General features: G+C 42.4%; 1 protein-coding gene across 1 annotated transcript in view; it reads right to left on the bottom strand.

The window, feature by feature from the left end:
- The window catches only part of TBCD (tubulin folding cofactor D), a 477,889-nt gene that overhangs the window by 444,305 nt on the left and 12,810 nt on the right, over positions 1-20,774 (bottom strand). The window contains exons 4-7 of the mRNA XM_030208042.1: positions 12,187-12,284; positions 9,107-9,208; positions 4,197-4,340; positions 445-500 (exon numbers count right to left, since the gene is read on the bottom strand). Of these exons, the coding sequence (XP_030063902.1) occupies positions 445-500; positions 4,197-4,340; positions 9,107-9,208; positions 12,187-12,284 (400 nt within the window). The remainder of the gene's footprint in view (positions 1-444; positions 501-4,196; positions 4,341-9,106; positions 9,209-12,186; positions 12,285-20,774) is intronic.

Raw genomic sequence — 20,774 nt, 5'->3', positions numbered from 1 at the left:
AACCACTGATTTAACCTTTCAAACAAGAGGACACTCCATGAAATTAATGGCCAACAGAAAGAAAACAAAACTATGGAAAGTACGGTCATTCTAGTGCATCAATTAAATTATGGCATCTGTTGTTGGAGGATGTGGTCAAGGTGACCAAAGCAGCAGGATTCAAAAGACATTTCGGCAAGTTTCTGAGGAAAAAAGTCCATAAAAATGTATTAGCCAGATAGGATTGAAAGAACCATTGTCCATCCTCCCCTGGAAAAGAACGAGAAATACATATATTTTTGGGATCTTCTAGGTAGTTGTAACCCAGACTAGCCACTTTTGGAGACAGACTGCTGGGTTCAATAGAGCATGTTTTTTTATGTTCTTATGCTATTTACATCTGCCAATGTAACAAACATTTTTGTTATAATTCTGTTCATCAGCTCAAATTGTCAATAAACTTACTTTGAAACAAGTACAGGAGCACCATCTTGAGCTTTATCACTGACCAGCAGGTATGTCTAGAAATATGAAAAGAAAAAAAATTACCTATAAAATATACTGCTCAAACAAGACTCAACAACAGGACAAAGTAGTGTTTCTCGCCATTAACGGGTGATTCCTGTAGACAGCAGGATTTATCTAGCACGCGAGTAACAACATCTCCCAGAGCTCAGAGGCAAGTGTAAAGTTCTAAGCAAATCATGGTCCTTCCCATGCACAGCAGTCCTCTCAATCCCAGAGTTAAAAAAAGAATAGTTCTCATGGAAGTAGAAAGGACTATGTCTTATCCATCCCATCACCTACCGAAAACATGTTACAGGTGAGAAAAAAAATGACCTCTCCAATCCATCAGGATGGAGTCAAGCACATAGATAATGACTCTTGATTAAGGCCACTCAAATTAGAGATTCCCTATTCATTCTGCAGAAGCAGCCTACTCATCATTAAAGCTGCAAGAATTGCAGTTTTCACAATACATGTACAGCTCAACAGAATGTAATGTCTGTGATTAAACTCTGGTCCAAGCAGTAGTGTGAAGATACTTGGTCTTCATATGCTGTCCAGCAAAACAGATTTCATGAGAAGAGAGCTATGATAGAAATATTTAAATACCTATGTGGTATAAATGCACAGGGGGCCTTTTCCAATTAAAAGGGAGCTCTCAAATAAAGGAGCAAAGAATGAAGGTGAAAGGGAACAGATTTAGGAGCAACGTAAGGAAATATTTCTTTACACGAAGGGTGGTGGATGCATGGAATGGCCTCCCAGTGGACATAGTGGAGATGAAGGCTGTTATCCAAAGTCAATAAAGCAAGGGACAAGCATATAGGATCTCTATGGGAGGAGGAGGACAGTAGAGATTGGCAACTGATATAGATGGGCAGACTAGATAGATCATATGGTCTTTACAATACAGACCAGAATAAACCAGTTGTATTTATCATTAGATCTCCCCACAGCTTTTTATCTTGTAGATCACAAACTCCTCCTACATAAATTATATGATATCAGACTCACTAACACTTTTCTAGATTGGTTCTGCTCATACTCATCAAGCAAAACATACAAGACAGACTTTCAGAACCTATGCCTCTACATGCAGCATCCCTCAGGGCTCCCTCTTGGTGCTATGCTTTATGTCTCTTTTACTTGCTCTCATCCAATCCCTTGACTAGATGTCATAAGTATATGCTGATGATATATAAATACTTGCCAATAGACTATTGCTTCCAGGACATTCGCTCTAAACAAAATTGATACGTTCTTTAAGCCAAATTAAAACTTAACCCAGAGAAGTCCAAAGGTCTCCTGCTATCTAGGAAAGGCTCAGCTTTACTCGTTCACCCCATCGTCATGGCAGACACTAAAATCCCCTTCAATTCCTGTTAAAGTACTAGATGTAGTACTAGACCAGACTTTCTCTCCTCACATTTTTTTTTTTTTCAAACTCCAAATGAGCTTGCGGAGCTACTGTTAGTGATATGCAATTTATCCTTAAAATCGAGCGTGGTACCGGAAGATTGGAGGGTGGCCAATGTAATGCCAATTTTTTAAAAAGGTTCCAGGGGAGATCCGGGAAATTATAGACCGGCGAGTCTGACGTCGGTGCCGGGGAAAATGGTAGAGGCTATTATCAAAAACAAAATTACAGAGCACATCCAAGGACATGGATTACTGAGACCGAGTCAGCACGGCTTTTGTGTGGGGAAATCTTGCCTGACCAATTTACTTCAATTCTTTGAAGTAGTAAACAAACATGTGGACAAAGGGGAGCCAGTTGATACTGTTTATCTGGATTTTCAAAAGGCGTTTCACAAGGTACCTCATGAAAGGCTACAAAGGAAATTGGAGGGTCATGGGATAGGAGGAAATGTCCTATTGTGGACTAAAAACTGGTTGAAAGATAGGAAACAGAGAGTGGGGTTAAATGGGCAGTATTCACAATGGAGAAGGGTAGTTAGTGGGGTTCCTCAGGGGTCTGTGCTAGGACCGCTGCTTTTTAATATAATTATAAATGATTTAGAGATGGGAGTAACTAGTGAAGTAATTACCGTATTTTTCGGACTATAAGACGCACCGGACCATAAGACGCACCTAGGTTTTAGAGGAGGGAAATAGGAAAAAAAAATTTTCCTCTTTCCCTCCTCTAAAACCTAGGTGCTCCGGTGCGTCTTGTCCGGGTTTTGGACCTCCGTCCCGTACTTACAGGATTCCATGTTCCCTGGTGGTCTAGTGACGTCGGGGCAGGAAAGAGCCCCCTCTTTCCTGCCCATCGCGCTGCTCTCCGTGCTTCTCAATGCTTTCTGACGGTCTCGGCGAGATTCAAAATGGCCGCCGACATTTTGAATATCGCCGAGACCATCAGAAAGCATTGAGAAGCACGGAGAGCAGCGCGATGGGCAGGAAAGAGGGGGCTCTTTCCTGCCCCGACGTCACTAGACCACCAGGGAACATGGAATCCTGTAAGTACGGAACGGAGGTCCAAAAACGCTACCTTCGGACTATAAGACGCACCCCCCATTTTCCTCCCAAATTTTGGGGGAAAAAAGTGCGTCTTATAGTCCGAAAAATACGGTAAATTTGCTGATGACACAAAGTTATTCAAAGTCGTTAACTCGCGACAGGATTGTGAAAAATTACAGAAGGACCTTACGAGACTGGGCAGCTAAATGGCAGATGACGTTTAATGTGAGCAAGTGCAAGGTGATGCATGTGGGAAAAAAGAACCCGAATTATAGCTACGTCATGCAAGGTTCCACGTTAGGAGTTATGGACCAAGAAAAGGATCTGGGTGTCGTCGTCGTCGCTAATACACTGAAACCTTCTGCTCAGTGTGCTGCTGTGGCTAGAAAAGTGAATAGAATGTTGGGTATTATTAGGAAAGGTATGGAAAACAGGTGTGAGGATGTTATAATGCCGTTATATCGCTCCATGGTGCGACCGCACCTTGAGTACTGTGTTCAATTCTGGTCGCAACATCTCAAGAAAGATATAGTAGAATTGAAAAAGGTGCAGCGAAGGGCGACTAAAATGATAGCGGGGATGGGATGACTTCCCTATGAAGAAAGACTAAGGAGGCTAGGGCTTTTCAGCTTGGAGAAGAGACAGCTGAGGGGAGACATGATAGAGGTATATAAAATAATGAGTGGCGTGGAACAGGTGGATGTGAAGCGTCTGTTCACGCTTTCCAAAAATACTAGGACTAGGGGGCATGCGATGAAACTACAGTGTAGTAAATTTAAAACAAATCGGAGAAAATTTTCTTCACTCAACACATAATTAAACTCTGGAATTCGTTGCCAGAGAACATGGTGAAGGCGGTTAGCTTAGCAGAGTTTTAAAAGGGGTTAGACAGTTTCCTAAAGGACAAGCCCATAAACCACTACTAAATGGACTTGGGAAAAATCCAAAATTCCAGGAATAAAATGTATAGAATGTTTGTACGTTTGGGAAGCTTGCCAGGTGCCCTTGGCCTGGATTGGCCGCTGTCGTGGACAGGATGCTGGGCTTGATGGACCCTTGCAAGCTCATTTTCAAAGCACTTAGCCTCCCAAAGTTCCATAGAAACCTATGGAACTTAGCCTCCCAAAGTGCTTTGAAAATATGCCTCATAGTCTTTTCCCAGTGTGGAATTACTTATGTACTTATTTACATAGAAAACAAGTTCAACAGTTTGTGTTCAAGCAGTGTAGTATTTATAAACTAGCACTCACTTTTGCTATTTCCAGTATGCGATCCATTACAGACATGCGAGTAGACCCTGCTCCAGTCATGTTTCCATCAAAACGTGCCAAGTCAAAAGGTATGAGGCAGGTCATGGAGAGCCAAAGTAGCAGCATGTATCTCGTCTCCCAGGTCTAAAAAACAAATACAACCCAACACTTAGCTAATATATCCTGTATGAAAATGCTAGTAATATTTCAGGGCCTTTTCAGACAGTATTCAAAGATATAAACAAGTCGTTGGCTTCTACTGTGAAATTAACAATAAAAAATATCCATGACTATGTAGTAAGCAATGGGTAGGCAAATTACTGCCTCTTAAAAAATTCAGCAATAATCTGCAGCTCATTGCCAAATATCCTCCATCTTATCATTGATGAGCAGTAACTGGCTCGCCTACTGACAGAAAGAAAGAGTGACATTAAAACAAGAACAAAAGAGCAAGGTGCTGGGTCTAAACCCCAACCCAACTTTCTGCACCAGTCCATATAATCTCTGGTAGTGTAGTGCCCGCCAACATTAAAATAAAAATCCCTGTGCACTCTAAAGAATTAGTCCAAAGAAAGATTCAGATGTGACCCCAGCCACTGAAGTTCTTTTTCCTCCAAATAATTGTTCATAGAAAATTAACAGTTACTTGTTAGTTGTTATAATGATATCTTCAGTGAAATAAGTAAAGCCAAAAATAAGAGAGTTGTATAACATAGACCAGAAATACAAATGTAAAAGATGTTTCACATAGATCAGATGTTTGAACTGAGAAATCTAGTAATTTGGGACATAAAATCTGTGGGAGTTGTTCTATTTGTAGTATCTCTATATAGGGTTCTCAATGGAAAGACCCAAAGACAGAAAAGGTAATATATCGGAAACATCATACTACTTGTATAAGATCACATTTCCCTTGTAACTGGAGCTATATTGAACATTCATCTCAAGCTTTCAAAATGAGAATGATAAAATAGACATGGAGGGGCATAATCGAACGCCCATCTCCATGGGCATTTATCTCCGAGGACGGGTCCGCGAAGGGGTGGGACAGACCAAATTTTAAAAAAAGATGGGCGTCCATTCTATTGTTTCGATAATACGGTTTGTGCTGGGCAAATGCATCGCATTTGGGCAGATTTGAGCTGGCCGGTATCGGTTTTCAGCGATAATGGAAACCGAAGGCGCCCAGCTCAAAAACGAACAAATCCAAGGCATTTGGTCGAGGGAGGGGCCAGGATTTGTAGTGCACTGGTCCCCCTCACATGCCAGGACACCAACCGGGCACCCTAGGGGGCACTTGTAGCAATTTTAAAAAAATTTAAAATACCTACCAAATCCATAGCTTCCTTACTTTGGGTGCTGAGCCCCCCAAATCCCCCCCCCCCAAAAAAAAAACCCACTGCCCACAACTCTACACCATTACCATAGCACTTATGGCTGAAGGGGAGGCACCTAGATTTGGGTACAATGGGTTTTGAGGGCGGTTTGGCGCGCTCCTATTTAGCAGCACAAGTGTAACAGGTAGGGGGGGGATGGGCCTGGGTCCACCTGCCTGAAGTCCACTGCACCCACTAACAACTGCTCCAGGGACCTGCATACTGCTGTGATGGAGCTGGGTATGGCATTTGAGGCTGGCATACAGGCTGGAAAAAAGTTTTAAGTTTTTTTTTTTTTGTGGGAGGGGGTTAGTGACCACTGGGGGAGTCAGGGGAGGTCATCCCCGATTCCCTCCGGTGGTCATCTGAGCAGTTGGGGCACTTTTTCGGGACTTGTTCGTGAAAAAAAAGGGTCCAAAAAAGTGACCCAAATTCTCGCTTCTGGCACCCTTCTTTTTTCCATTATCGGCCGAGCATGCCCATCTCTCCTCGGCCGATAAACACGCCCCAGTCCCACCTTCACCACGCCTCCATCAACTTTGTCCGTTCCCGCGACAGACTGCAGTTGGAGGCGACCAAAATTGGCTTTCGATTATACCGATTTGGGCGCCCATGAGAGAAAGGCGCCCATCACCCGATTTGGGTCAAAATGTGGGCATCTTTCTCTTTCGAAAATAAGCTGGATTGTATCTCACAAGAGAAGATGGAGGAACTGATCGTACATCACTGTGTTCTCAAACATTGCTTTGATCAGCTTTGGTGTATGGTAATTGACATATACAGTACAATTCAAAAAGGTAATACACGACATAAGTTCCAACAATGTGAACAGAGATGGATATTCTTTCTCAATTTCACTGAACTGTTTGGTCTTAACACCAATGCAGAATGGAATCCTGGCTGTATAGAGAGAGGTGTGACCAGCAGAAGAAAGGAGGTGTTGATGCAACTGTACAAGTCATTGGTGAGGCCCCACCTGGAGTATTGTGTTCAGTTTTGGAGACCGTACCTTGCTAAGGATGAAAAAAAAATTGAAGCGGTGCAAAGAAAAGCTACAAAAATGGTATAGGATTTGCAGTACAAAATGTATGAGGAGAGACTTGCTGACCTGAACATGTATACCCTGGAGGAAAGGAGAAACAGGGGTGATATGATACAGACGTTCAAATATTTGAAAGGTATTAATCCGCAAATGAACCTGTTCCGGAGATGGGAAGGTGGCAGAACTAGAGGATATGAAATGAGGTTGATGGGGGCAGGCTCAAGATAAATGTCAGGAAGCATTTTTTCACAGAGAGACTTTAGATTAAGTCCTTATATATACTCAGGGTCTAGTGCAAGGGGTGAACAGTGCCATGGTACAATCACATTTTTCATTATCAATAGAAAGACACTAAAGAAAACATAACAGAGAGTATGACGCAGATAAAGACCAATATGGTCCATGCAGTTTGCCCAGTAGTGTTGCAAGGGAAGTACCTGCCACTCAGTGTAGGTTATCTTTCCCATGCCTTTGTTTCTTGGGGGTTGTATCTAGCAAGCTGTGCAAGTTCCTTTCCCCATGGTTTCTTAACATAAACACAACACTCATTTCTCAACTGTTTAAGATGAGGTGCTCTCTATTCTTGGTTTTCATCCTCTTGCTCTTTTAATGGTCCACTATGTTTATCTCACTCCTTTTGAATTCAAGCACAATTTTTGCCTCTACCACTTCCTTCAGGAGGGCAATTCCAGGCATCTATCACTCTTTCTGTGAAGATATATCTTCCAAGGTTGCTTCTGATTCTACTGCCTTGAAGCCTCATATCATGTCCTCTAGTTCTAGAGTCCCCCCTCATTTAAAAAAGGCTTGTTTATTTTCTAATCACTGAGTATTTAAAAATCTACAAGGTGAGGCAAAAAAAAGTAACTCCTTACAGTTGTTTTTTTTTTTTTTTTGCAGTTTTAGAAACAAAGAAACATGATGGCAGATAAGGGACAAATGGCACATCCTCAGCAACCACTATCTCCCTCTTTTTTCCTAAGAGATCCCACGTGCCTGTCAAATGCTTTCTTAAATTTAGACACTGTCCTCATCTCCACCACCTCCACTGGGAGGCTTTTCCAAGCATCCACCATCCTCTCCGTGAAAAAGTATTTCCTTAGATTACTCCTGAGCCTATAACCTCTTTAAATTCATCCTATGCCCTCTCATTCCGGAATTTTCCTTCATTTGAAAAAGGTTCACCTCCTGTACATTAATGCTACAGAGGTATTTAAATGTCTCTATAATATCCGCTCTCTCCCGCCTTTCTTCCATATTGAGGTCTAGAAGTCTGTCTCTATACCCTTTACGACAGACACCACTGACCAATTTTGTAGCTGGCCCCTGGACTGACTCCATCCTGTTTATATCTTTTTGTAGGTGTGGTCTCCAGAATTCTACACAGTATTCTAAAGGGGACTCACCAAAGACTTACAAGGGCACCACCACATCTTTGTTCCTGCTAGTCATTCCTCTTTCTATGCAGCCAAACATCCTTCTGGCTTTGACCATCACCTTTTCTACCTGCTTGGCCACCCTAAGATCATCAGATATGATCATCCCCCTCAAGTCCCGCTCTTCTCTCATACACAGTACTTCTTCACCTCCTATACTATACCGTTCCCTTGGGTTTTTGCAGCCCAAGTGAATGGCCCTGAATTTTTTTAGCATTAAATCTTTGTTGCCAAATTCTGGACCATTCTTCAGGCTTTACTAGATCTTTCCTCATGCTATCCACACCTTCCAGGGTGTCCATCCTATTACAGAGTTTGGTATCATCCGTAGAGAGACAAACTTTAACAGACAGTCCTTCTGCAACATCACTCATAAAGATGTTTAAAAAAGCCATCCCAAGGACAGATCCCTGCAATACACCACTGATAGCATCCTTTTCTTCGGAGCACACTCCATTTACCACTACCCTCTATCTCCTTCCATTTAACCAGTTTTTAACCCAGTCACTCACTTTAGGGCTGAACAATCCACTTTCTGCTAGTGCAGCTGTTGAACCTTCACAAGCACACTCACATGAGTGACAGTCATTTTCAAAAATTTAGTTTTACTAAAAGAAAAGTAGATTGAGTTGTAGAGCAATAAAGTCATTGGGATAAGAACATTAACAATAGTTGCATTCATTGTAGTTGTGGTACTTTTACTTTTTACTCAAAAAGGTAATAACATTTTTACTTTCACTTAAGTAAAAATTTTAATATGTTCTTCAATGTATTATTTACTTTTACTTATGTACTCTGACCAAGTACTTTGAACAACACTGCTTATTTTGATGTAATCAAGGCCTTCTGGGACTGCTTAAGAAGATTCATTTCATCTTCCAGAAACAAGCCTACCCATCTCTCTGCTCAGAAAATTTTTTTTTTTTTACAAATCTCTCATAGCTGAATACCTTGTACATATTTTGCACCAAGCTGATTAAGAATCAAGAAGTGAATAAAAACTACTATTTTGAAGAATACATTTTGCTCCAATTATAATCTGTTCTATGCTCTCACCTCACAGTCCTTACAATTCTGAAGAGCAAGCAGGTCTAAGACAGGTTGCACATCAGTTACTTCATGTGGAAACAGTCGCAGGAAAATTTTATATCCTCTTACCTAGCAAAGTAAAAAAAAAAAAAAGCTAATAATTAGTTATAACAAAATACTAGAGAGAGCCAGCTGTCTAAGTAGAAAAACATATTATCCAACATGGGCCGTGTTTCAGCAACAAGCACCTGTTTCAGGGGTAAATAGCATCAATGTATTTAAAATATTGAGCCAAAAGCCCACAAAAATCAGAAAACTATAGTAGATTAAGAGCGTAGCTTGCGCATAAAGACACAGTGCATCACAGTACTTTGGCATCCTGAAATTGGCGCCAAAATAGAGGTCCTATTGAGGAATGTTTGACTCATCATCTTTCTAATTATGGAGAACATCACACCTTGATGCAGAGCAATAGCTTGAAACACAATCACTTTAGTGACATCTGCATTTGGAAGTTGCGTTGTTAGGTGAAAAATAACTAATGAAGACAAATTAACATTGCATTTATAGGAAAATATTGCCCATATTGAAATGTGCTAAGGACCAATAATTATACTATTAAAGAGATAATCTGAAGAGCGATGCTGACTGCTCTAGTAGCCTCTGATATGATGGTCCTATGTGACAGTGTATATGAATGCCTTTCAGATTTAATATTAACATCAATTTGAGGTATTGTTTGAAGATATATTGTTATTACAGTACAGTCCCAGTTAACCAACCTTCAGTTATCTGACATTCTGGATTAACCAACAGTCGGTGATCTGGGCTTGACCCACTCCCTTCTTCCCAAATGCTAGATGTTGCAGCAGCCATTTTGAAAGCAGGGCCAGCATGGACAGGAGCGACTGGGGATCACTCCTGCCCCAACCTCACCACTGGATCACCAGGGCTTCAAGGTAGACCCGGGGGCCCTATGCTTGGTTGGTTGGTTGGTTGGGTGGGTGGGTGGGAAGGCACTTGAGGGGGTTCTGGGATCAGGAAGGCTGCTGTTTTTGGGGAGGAAGAGACGAGCTGTGATGGGGGGAGGGATGCACTCCAGTATGTAGAGCAAAGGTTTTCAACTCTGTCCTTGGAGCACATCAAAGCCAGTCAAGGTTTTCAGGATATCCTCATCAAATTCAATGGAGATATTCTGAGAACCCCGACTGGCTAGGTGTGCTCCGATGACTCGGTTGAAAACCTCTGATGTACAGTCTCAGAGTATCCGGCACTTCAGCTATCCAACAACCTGTTGGTCCCATTATGTTGCATAATCTGAGACTCTATTGCAATTACACCTTTGTTGGAGGGTGTGAGACACCACCTTCTAAACTGACATACCCAAGTGAAAATAATAATGAAATTATACTATTGTAGTATGGCAACTACCTATGTATTATCAAACTGTACCATACATGTATTTCAAGTCCAATTACTAAAAGAATCATTAGCAGAGAAGAGGGTACTACAGCTGTTTTGACAAGATCTTCTGCACTAGCTCAGTACTACAGTGAATCTATGCCATCCTTTGTATTATTTGAATATTTTTACTGCTGTAATTGTCTATTGCTTATGTTTGATTTATTCTTACTGTACACCGCCTTGAGTGAATTCTTTCAAAAAGGTGGTAAATAAATCCTAATAATAAAATAAATCTGTGTATCTCATCTCTTTGGTTTAAGCAAAGTTGAATCTAGAAAAGTTTTCCTGGTCCTCAAGCTGAACAAGTCTAGAAATAACATTTCTGTGGAGAAGCTAAACCAAATGCAATCGTAACTAACTTGTCAATACTTCTCACAATTCCAGAAGTGTTGCTACTTTCATTCCTTCCCATTCACAGTACCTCCAATACTTCCAGCTACTAAAGTATATTTCAAATGGCTATATAGCAGTAAAGATTAACTGCTATCTATAAGAACAATTTTCTGTTGAGGCTAACGAGCTAAATTTTTAGTTTAAACTTTTCTTAAATCTAATTGGCCGAATATCCTAAATCTGGCTGACTAATCATGACTATGGTAATTTAACTAGCTAGCTCTAAGTCTGCTATCCCCCTCCCTCTTGCCTACAAGTAAATGCTGTGCAGAAACCTAACAACCCCTCACAGGATTCCTCTCACTCCCCACCGAAAGCAGAAGCTAATTTGTCAAAGTAACAGGCACAAAACTGGAATTAAAGGTACAACCTCCTCCTAGCTGAACTTGGGAGCAGGGTGCACTGTCAAACCCCTGGGCAATTTGTTTATAGCAGGAAATGGAGAACCAACAGCAGACTGTTGCCTTCCCCTTCTCACCGCCTGACTTAAAATGGACAAAGGGAAAAAAAGGGAAAGTTATGAACAGATAGATTTGGTCTGCCAAAATAAGCAACTAGCTGACAAACATTCTCCACTTGCCCTAACCCCATGCTCAGCCCCAGTCACAACTCAGCCAACACAATTTAGCCACCTAGTGACATTTGGGAGGGTAACATTTAAACAAAATTAGTTCTGTCAACTCCTAACCTTTGATGTAGCCAGCTTAATGCCTAAGTCCTTACTAACTGGCTAGATCCTTTTGAAATGGATCTCTAGATGCCTACTAATTTACGCTAATGCAAATACTACTTGACAGTTACCAGACCTCCAGAAATGTCAACTTTTGCTTTAGAAAATCCTCCCAAAGAATATGTGACTTCTTCCAATAGCCCTGAAGTATATCTGAAGAAGGGGCTTATGGAGTCTCAAAAGCTCATATACATGGTTTCAGTGAGAAGTACCACAGCCTGCATAGAAGCCATTAGAATTAATGGGTTTCTACAAGACTCCATGCAATCCAGATTAAAAATAATGGACCCTTCAGATGTGTACTAATTATTCAAAGTAAAGCAATTACATTCGGTCTCCGATATATTCCCCATCCCACATCCTGTTCAAGTTCATGAGTAAGCTTCATACCCTCCTAGCACTAACGAATCAAACTCAGGTAACTTGTTTGGACCATCAGTAATGAAGTACCTCAAGGTAGATTTCTTCAAATTCCAACTGTAATCTTAAAGTTATCTAAAGAAAATTAAACTCATTTTACCTTTGTGATGATATAAAGAAATTTAAAAGTCAAATGAACTAGTGCAGGAGGAGAGTTTTTATCTTGCAGCATATCCAGCAATGAATGCAACATCCAGTCTATGGAAGAGAAAAAAAAAAAGGTCACATTTCAATTTTCATCTTCCCTTACCTGAAAAGAGCAAGTAATAAACTTGAAATCCAAAAATACACCAAGGAAAACCTTTATTGGACAAGAGAAAATCAATACACCCACATAGGTGACATTTTTAACTTACCTGTTAATTTCCTTTCTTTGAGTCCTGTCAGACCAGTCCAGATAAGTAGGTCATTGTCCTCCTGCTAGCAAATGGAGAAAGAGTTCAGAGCTGACTTCACTCCCCCTATAGGGGACTGCTGCAATCTTCTGCTTTTCAGTATACCCATGTCAAAGCTAAGAACCTAGGAAAACTCAAGGGGTCTATTACTAAAGATTAGCTTGAGTTATCTGCAGCAGGGCCCATAGGAATAAAATGGGCCCTGCTGCAGATAACTTGAGCTAATCTTTAGTAAATGACCCATTCATTGAAGACCACAAAAGAAAAATGGTTGTGTGTGCTTCCAAAACATACAAAAACCAAAAGTGTGTTAGAGATTAAAAAAAATTTGAAGCCAAGGGTTAAATTAATCCCAAAATAACTCCAAAATGTAAAACAACACACTCTCTACTTTTACTTTTGACTGCCACAACTTCCCTGGATGGGTTATGCACTGGTCTGCAAGATTCAAGAAAAGGAAATTTAACAGATAAGTTTTAAATTTCACTTTCATTATCATTCATATTGGATCAGTCCAGAAAAGCAGGAAATAGCCAAGTTCCATCTAAAAGGACACCAAGGCAGAGACTCTCCCAGCCTGAACACCCAGGCTTAACAATGCAATGGAAGTAAGGCTCAAGATATTTCCACAGGAAAATCTCAAGTAAGACGACAATGCTAAAGGAGAGTGCAATCGGCCTGCAAATCACATTCAAACAGACTATGAAATTGCTATCAATATAGAAAATATATGCTGAAAGCTAGCACAGTTTTTATGTTTCTCCAAACGTTGAATCCTTAAGCCATCTTATGGCTGGTGTAAAGATGTAGCTGGGTTCAGATAATCCAAAATCCCTTGCGGTTCAAGTGGGCTCTCCTCACCTCCAACAAAAAAAAAAAAAAAATTCACTGGTGCCCCAAGTAGCCTCATCATCCCCTCCCCTAAAAATCTCATGAGTGGCCTAAAGGGCCTCCTCCTCCGCCCACCAATCCTTGCATACCCTCCCTATATACCCTGATCCTCTCCTTGCACCTCCAACATCAGTAGGTATGAACCAAGGCTACAGGCATCTGCCTCTGAACTGCCATTTTTCAAGATGGTGGCATGGAGGCAGGAACTTTTGGGCACTCTTCTTACCCCTGATGTTGGAGGTGCACACGGGTGGGGGGGGGGGGGGGGTAGGATGGCAAGGGGAAAAAAATCAGGCAGGAGACCAACTTTTTAAAATCTCCTTTCTGTGAGTATATGAGTCAGTCCCTGCTCATACAATGACAGGAAGAGAAATGTTTACTCTCAATGCATTAAACGGCTGCATCTTATAGTATGCACTGTTATGTCTGACAACATCCACTTTTAACACTGCGATAATTTGCATACCATTAGTTTACTGCATCAGGATAAAATTATCAAACATATAAACGGGAAGTGACCGACTCACCTGCAAATGCGCAGTACAGACTTCCCTCTCTGTCCCGCCCTCACGTCAAGACGTCATGACGTCAGAGGGCGGAACTGAAAGGGAAACGGAGTCAGACTGTTGGACGCCACCGCTGCCGCCTGGAAACAAACATCACGCGAACCAACCTCCACCCTCCCCCCCCCGCCGCTCCCGCCCCCCTCAGCATCGGGCCCCCTGCACTGACCTGACAGCGCCTCTCACCTCCATGGGCGCTGCTGCTGCCTGTAGCGCTTTCACACGGAGGTGAGAGGCGCTGTCAGGTCAGTGCAGAGGGCCCGGCACGGAGGAGGGAGGGAGCGGCGGCAAGGAGGGTAGCTGGATATGGGGGGGAGGGCAGGGGGGAGAGGGCATGGTTGCTGGACATGGGGTGAGAGCAGGGCAAAGAGGAGGGTTGCTGGATATGGGGGGGGAGGATCGGTGGACGGGGTGAGGCCAGGGGGGAGAGGAGGGCTGCAATACTCGCCCATTTTTACGGGCTTAACGGCTAGTATATATATATATATATATACACACACATACATATAGTTTTAGTAATTGCATTACAATGCTGTGAACTGGAGTTTAAACAGTTGCTGTATCAAGGCCCCCAAAAACATACTTACTAGTCCCTGTTATAATAGAGGCAGTTAAAAGATAAACTTAGGGAGCACACTTTGGTGTATGGCCTCCAGCAGAGGCTCATCCAGAAGGTTGCAATCATGGGCCCCAAATGCAATCTATTGCATCAAATGTGTGTTATATTGGTGTGCTATACAATTGTATTGTGTTATGCTGCCATCTGATGACCTTTTCAGGAAACTGCAACTGCTTTCTGAAAATCCAGATGCACTACATACATCAAGCAGCTCACCTTTATCCACATGTTTATTTATGCCTTCAAAGAAATAAATCAAATTGGTGAGGCAAGACTTCACTTGGCTGAACCCATGCTGACTCTGTCCCATTAAACCATGTTTGTCTATGTGTACTGTAATTTTATTCTTTATAATAGTTTCCACTATTTTCCCCAGCACTGAAGTCAGGCTTACCTGCCTGTAATTTTCCAGATCACCATTGAAACGTTTTTATTTTTTTTAAATCGGTGTTACATTGGCCACCCTCCAATCTTCAGGTACTACAGATGGTTTTAATGACTAACAGATCAGCAATTTCATGTTTCAGTTCTTTGAGTACCCTGGGGTGTATGCCATCCAGTCCAGGTGATTTATCACTTTTTAACTTGTCATTTTGGCTCAGTATTTCTTCTAGGTTCACCGAGATTTCTTTCAGTTCCTCCACAACGTCACCCTTGAAAACTATTTCCTCTCCTCAAAACCACCTATGCTACCCCTGACCTTGTGAAAACTTTTCAGCATTATAGGTCATCATTTCCCACTATGTATTGCAGCACTTCTGTCTGTTAATTGCAAAGGAATACTTAGTGGCCTCGGCAACATCTATTTTAATACATTTCAATACAATTTGCAGATATCTGTGTTGTGCATGATAACACCTCAGCTGGAGTCCTGTGAGCATTCAGCGAACAATTACATGCATGGACTCATGGCATTAACAGCATGCTTAAGCTCGCGGTAGCTTTGAGAATCGGGGACTCAGTCAGAAAATCTGTGCAACTCGTCTCCAGTAGCCAACTGACACACTTCTAACCAGTAGGAGTCATGGCATCTACCACAGCTTTCTTAAAATCTGCTTTGCTGGATGGCATATCTATGGTAGTGACTTGGTCCTCACTTCATACCCTCGCTTGGATTAGTCCTTGATCAAAGACCATGCATTTGGCCAAGCTGTGCTTTTCAACTGTTTTTGTAGATTTTGAAAGAGTGAAAAATTGATTCACTTCTACTTGTTCTACACCACTCAGGATTTTGTAGACCTCAATCATATCTCCCCTCAGCTTTTCCAAGCTGAAGAGCTCTTACCTCTTTAACCTTTCCTCATATGGGACGGGTTCCGTCCCCTTTATCATTTTGGTCGCTCTTCTTTGAATGTAGTGAAGGCGGTTAGCTTGGCAGAGTTTAAAATAGGGTTAGACAGTTTCCTAAAGGACAAGTTCATAAACCACTACTAAATGGACTTGGGAAAAATCCACAATTCCAGGAATAACATGTATAGAATGTTTGTACGTTTCGGAAGCTTGCCAGGAGTGGAGGGTTCCGTCCCCTTTATCATTTTGGTCGCTCTTCTTTGAATGTAGTGAAGGCGGTTAGCTTGGCAGAGTTTAAAATAGGGTTAGACAGTTTCCTAAAGGACAAGTTCATAAACCACTACTAAATGGACTTGGGAAAAATCCACAATTCCAGGAATAACATGTATAGAATGTTTGTACGTTTCGGAAGCTTGCCTAGTGGCTAGTGCAGCGGACTTTGATCCTGGGGAACTGGGTTCGAATCCCACTGTAGCTCCTTGTGACTGTGGGCAAGTCACTTAACCCTCCATAGCCCCAGGTACAAAATAAATACCTGTATATATGTAAACCGCTTTGAATGTAGATGCAAAATACCACAGAAAGGCGGTATATCAAGTCCCATTTCCCTTGGCCTGGATTGTCTGCTGTCGTGGATAGGATGCTGGGCTCAATGGACCCTTGGTCTTTTCCCAGTGTGGCATTACTTATGAACCTTTTATAATTCTGCTATATCTTTTTTTAAATACGACGACCAGAACTGAACGCAATACTCAAGGTGAGGTAGCACCATGGAACTTAGTAGAGGCATAGTATTCCAGTCTTATTTACAATCTCTTTCCCAATAATTCCTAGCATCCTGTTTGCTTTCTTGGCCATTGCCACACACTGGGCAGAAGAAGCTTATTAAGTATAACAACACCTAGAACGTTTTCTTGGGTGCTGACCCCCAAGGTGGAAGCTAGCATCAGGTAACTATGATTTGGATTATTCTACCCCAATGTGCATCACTTTGCATTTGTCCACATTAAATTTCATCTGCCATTTGGATGCCCAGTCTTCCAATTTCCTAAAGTCTTCCTGCAATTTTTCACAGTCTGCATGCATTTTAACAACCTTGTCCCAAGTTTAAAGTGAATTTCTCATGTTGATGTTTACGGCAATTTAGAACAAAATGCAAAAAAGCACTATTTCCTCACTGATGCAGAAAGGTGTGACTTTTTCTTCTTTTTTTTTTTTTTTTAAGTACTTAGGATGGGTACACGGAACTACTTTAATGCAATGCAATTAAATATATAGCTCATGGGTAACAAAGTTCACTTGGGGGCTCATTTTCAAAGCACTTAGATTTACAAAGTTCCATAGGTTACTAGTGGGCTTATTTTCTAAAGAGAAGGGTGCCCATCTTTCGACACAAATCGAGAGATGGGCGCCCTTCTCTCAGGGTCGCCCAAATCGGCATAATGGAAAGCCGATTTTTGGCACCCCCAACTGCTTCCCGTCGAGGGGACGACCAAAGTTCCCAGGGGAGTGTCAGAGGCGTAGCGAAGGCGGGACTGGGGCGTGCCTAACAGATGGGAGTCCTCAAGCGACAATGGAAAAAAGAAGGGCGTCCCTGACGAGCACTTGGCCAACTTTACCTGGCCCATTTTTTGTTACGACCAAGCCTCAAAAAGGTGCCCGAACTGACCAGATGACCACCGGAGGGAATCGGGGATGACCTCCCCTGACTAACCCCCTCCCACCCTGAAAAAAACAACTTTAAAAACTTTTTTGCCAGCCTCAAATATCATACTCAGGTCCATCGCAGCAGTATGCAGGTCCCTGGGGGGGCGGAGGTGTGTGTGTGTCAGCGGAGGCATAGCGAAGGCGTGGACGTCCTTCTTTCAAACATTTTGGATGTCCTGAACTGCCAAATTTCAAGGGAGTGGAGTGAAGTGGAGTGGAGGAGTGGCCTAGTAGTTAGAGCACTGGTCTTGCAATCCAGAGGTGGCCAGTTCAAATACCACTGCTGCTACTTGTGATCCAAAATCCAAATAAATAAAGGGGGTGTCAGAGGCACAGCAAAGGCATGGACGTCCTTCTCACAGCCAAATTGGACATCCTCAACTGCCCGTCGCAGGGACGGAGGCATAGCAAAGGCGCCTAACACTTGGATGTCCTTCACCCATACTCAAAAAAAAAAAAAAAAAAAAAGACGTCCCTGATGAGCACTTGGACGTTTTCAACTGGACTTGTGTTTTTTTAAGGTTGCAGAACTGCTATCATACACGCAGCTTGTCTGCGTGTATGAAGCCATCTTTGGCATGCGCAGAGCAGCCATGCATAATGTTTGGCTGCTCTGCACTGGCTTCCCCTCCTTAGGAAGGAAATCGTGTGCAAATGAGCTAACAGCAAGCAGCTCATTTGAATGCGATTTCCTTCATGAATGCCCATTCCTTTCCGAATCGCAGCAGCTTCAGAGAGCATTTTCCATCTCACAGATAAGCTGCAGAGAATACCTTCTCCTGCTTTAGACTTAGTCCCGCCCACCCTACCCCGCTACCCACCCACCCCTAGAGTGACATGTCTTATATAACCTCCCTATCAACCCACTCATTACTTTTACCTCACCCATTTCTATTCTTCTATCACCTTCTCCCACTACTCCAACCAGAGTTACACCTAATCACACTGACCACCCTTCAACATCTTCAGTCCTTCTGTGACTGTTCACTTGTGCTTGACTGCTTAAATATTAAATGCTTTACTTTTTGTCTATTTAGATTGTAAGCTCTTTGAGCAGGGACTGTCTTTCTTCTGTGTTTATACAGCGCTGCGTACACTTTGTAGCGCTCTAGAAATGTTAAATAGTAGTAGTAGTAGTAAGGGAAGGGCTTTTTCCGTTCAGTTAGTGCATCAGTTAGTCCACTGCAGTGCCCCCTAGGGTGCCCAGTTGGTGTCCTGGCATATCAGGGGGGGGACCAGTGCACTACGAATGCTGGCTGCTCCCACGACCAACTGAGTTGGATTTGGTCGTTTTTGAGATGGGCGTCCTCGGTTTCCATTATGGCCGAAAACCGGGGACGACCATCTCTAGGGCCGACCTAAATGTTGAGATTTAGGCGTCCCCGACCGTATTATCAAAACGAAAGATGGCTGCCCATCTTGTTTCGATAATACGGGTTTCCCCGCCTCTTCGCGGGGACGTCCTGCGAGGACGCCCTCAGGAAAACTTGGGCGCCCCATTCGATTATGCCCCTCTATGTAACTTTGTAAGTCTAAGTGCTTTGAAAATACACCTCTTATTCTTCTAGCCAAAGTAACTGCTACAAAAAGAACGCTTTCCAACTAATCTCCATGGATTCAAAAGGTGGCTTCATAAGGGAGATGACAACACGGAGGGCCCATGGCACAGGAGGCTTCTGTATAGGTAGGGTGCCATGAACTGAGAAACGGTTGGATAACATGAAATTGGAAGACTGATGGAATTTCCAATAGGCAGGATAGAACATTTTAAATAAACTTGAAACTAGATATGTGGGAGTGCACTGAGATTTACTCTGATGGAAGATAATACAGGTAGAAAAGTATGGTAGAATGACCTTTGGTGAAACACCAAATAGAAAACCTCTTCTACATGATACAGGGTTTTCTAGCTGCAACAAAAAAATACCTTGTATAAGCATTCGCAGACCCAGATGAAAACTAAACGCTACTGAAATTTCCACACTGTGAAGGCTAGGGATTTGAGATTTGAATGTACAAGGAAACCCTTGTTTTGCATCATCAGAAATGGCAAAATGAAAGCTTGCACAGAGGAACCCTGTTCTGATGTAGCAGTACAGTGTTATGATGATCACTGTGCCAGACCTCTTAAACTTGTGCAGGGTTTTTAATATGAGGAACTAGAGGATAAGACAAAAGCCGAGGTCAGGTCCAGTTTATGGCCAGCAACATTTAGAGGAGTAGTTTTACATTTTCGCTGCTGGTGAATAGGCAATTTGAGCAGATCCTGAGACTCAAAGAACACACTAAGTTTTTATTGTCCAGACACCCTTCATGGGGTTAAAAACTGAACCTGTTGGCTATTCCACCTTTCTTGAGGTAGAAATACTTGAAAGGAACAATATCACTCAGAGCTCCAAATGACTGATGTGCCACAGTCATTCAAAAATGAGAAAAATTATTATTTGCTAAAAGCCATATCAAAAAGCCAGAGCCCACACTGATTCAAAAAGCTTAAATCATCCTTCAGCAATACAATTTGCTATTCCAAAAAGTGGGATCACACAAGGCAGATTCTCTCTTGTGTTACTAGCTTATCCCCCTAACATTCACTGAGATGAACATGCTGAAATAATAAATTCTATCTGATTTTATATCAAAATATGATGTTAGGATATCAAAATTTTTAATATTTCTGACAGAATTTTAAATTAAAATTGCTGCCACATTTTGAATGTATTGAAAATACATAGCTTTCGTGTCAGCTAAGATAAAAATGTATCTCTGAAGCAATACTGTAATTACAGCAAGTAACAAACTTGCACCTTTCAAAGATTTATTGCTTAAGCCTTAAACCTTACTTATCTAATATAATAAAACGCACCGTGAACGTTCTAATGAGGACAACGTTCTGAAGTCACTAAAACACTCCCTGAAGGGTTCGTGGCGTTCGTGGTGTGAAGCCACCCAGCCGTCTCTGCCCCGCCCTCGCGTCAAACGTCATGACGTCGAGGGCGGAGCGGAAACAAGAACAAACAAATCCGGCAGCACAGCGTCAGGGAAGGAGGCGGTGCTCCCGACGTCTCCAGCCTTCCCTTCGCTGAGATCCGCCTTCTTCTGACGTCAAAGATGACGTCAGAAGAAGGCGGAACACAGCGAAGGAAAGGCTAGACGTCGGGAACGCCGCCTCCTTCCCTGACGCTGCGCTGCCGGAACCGCCACGGAGGTAAATTTAAAAAGAAGA

The sequence above is a fragment of the Microcaecilia unicolor genome, chromosome 6 (genome assembly GCF_901765095.1).
Source record: "Microcaecilia unicolor chromosome 6, aMicUni1.1, whole genome shotgun sequence".
NCBI lineage: Eukaryota > Metazoa > Chordata > Amphibia > Gymnophiona > Siphonopidae > Microcaecilia > Microcaecilia unicolor.
The sequence above is the reverse complement of the archived record's forward strand: the minus strand, read 5'-3'. Positions and strand labels throughout refer to the sequence as shown.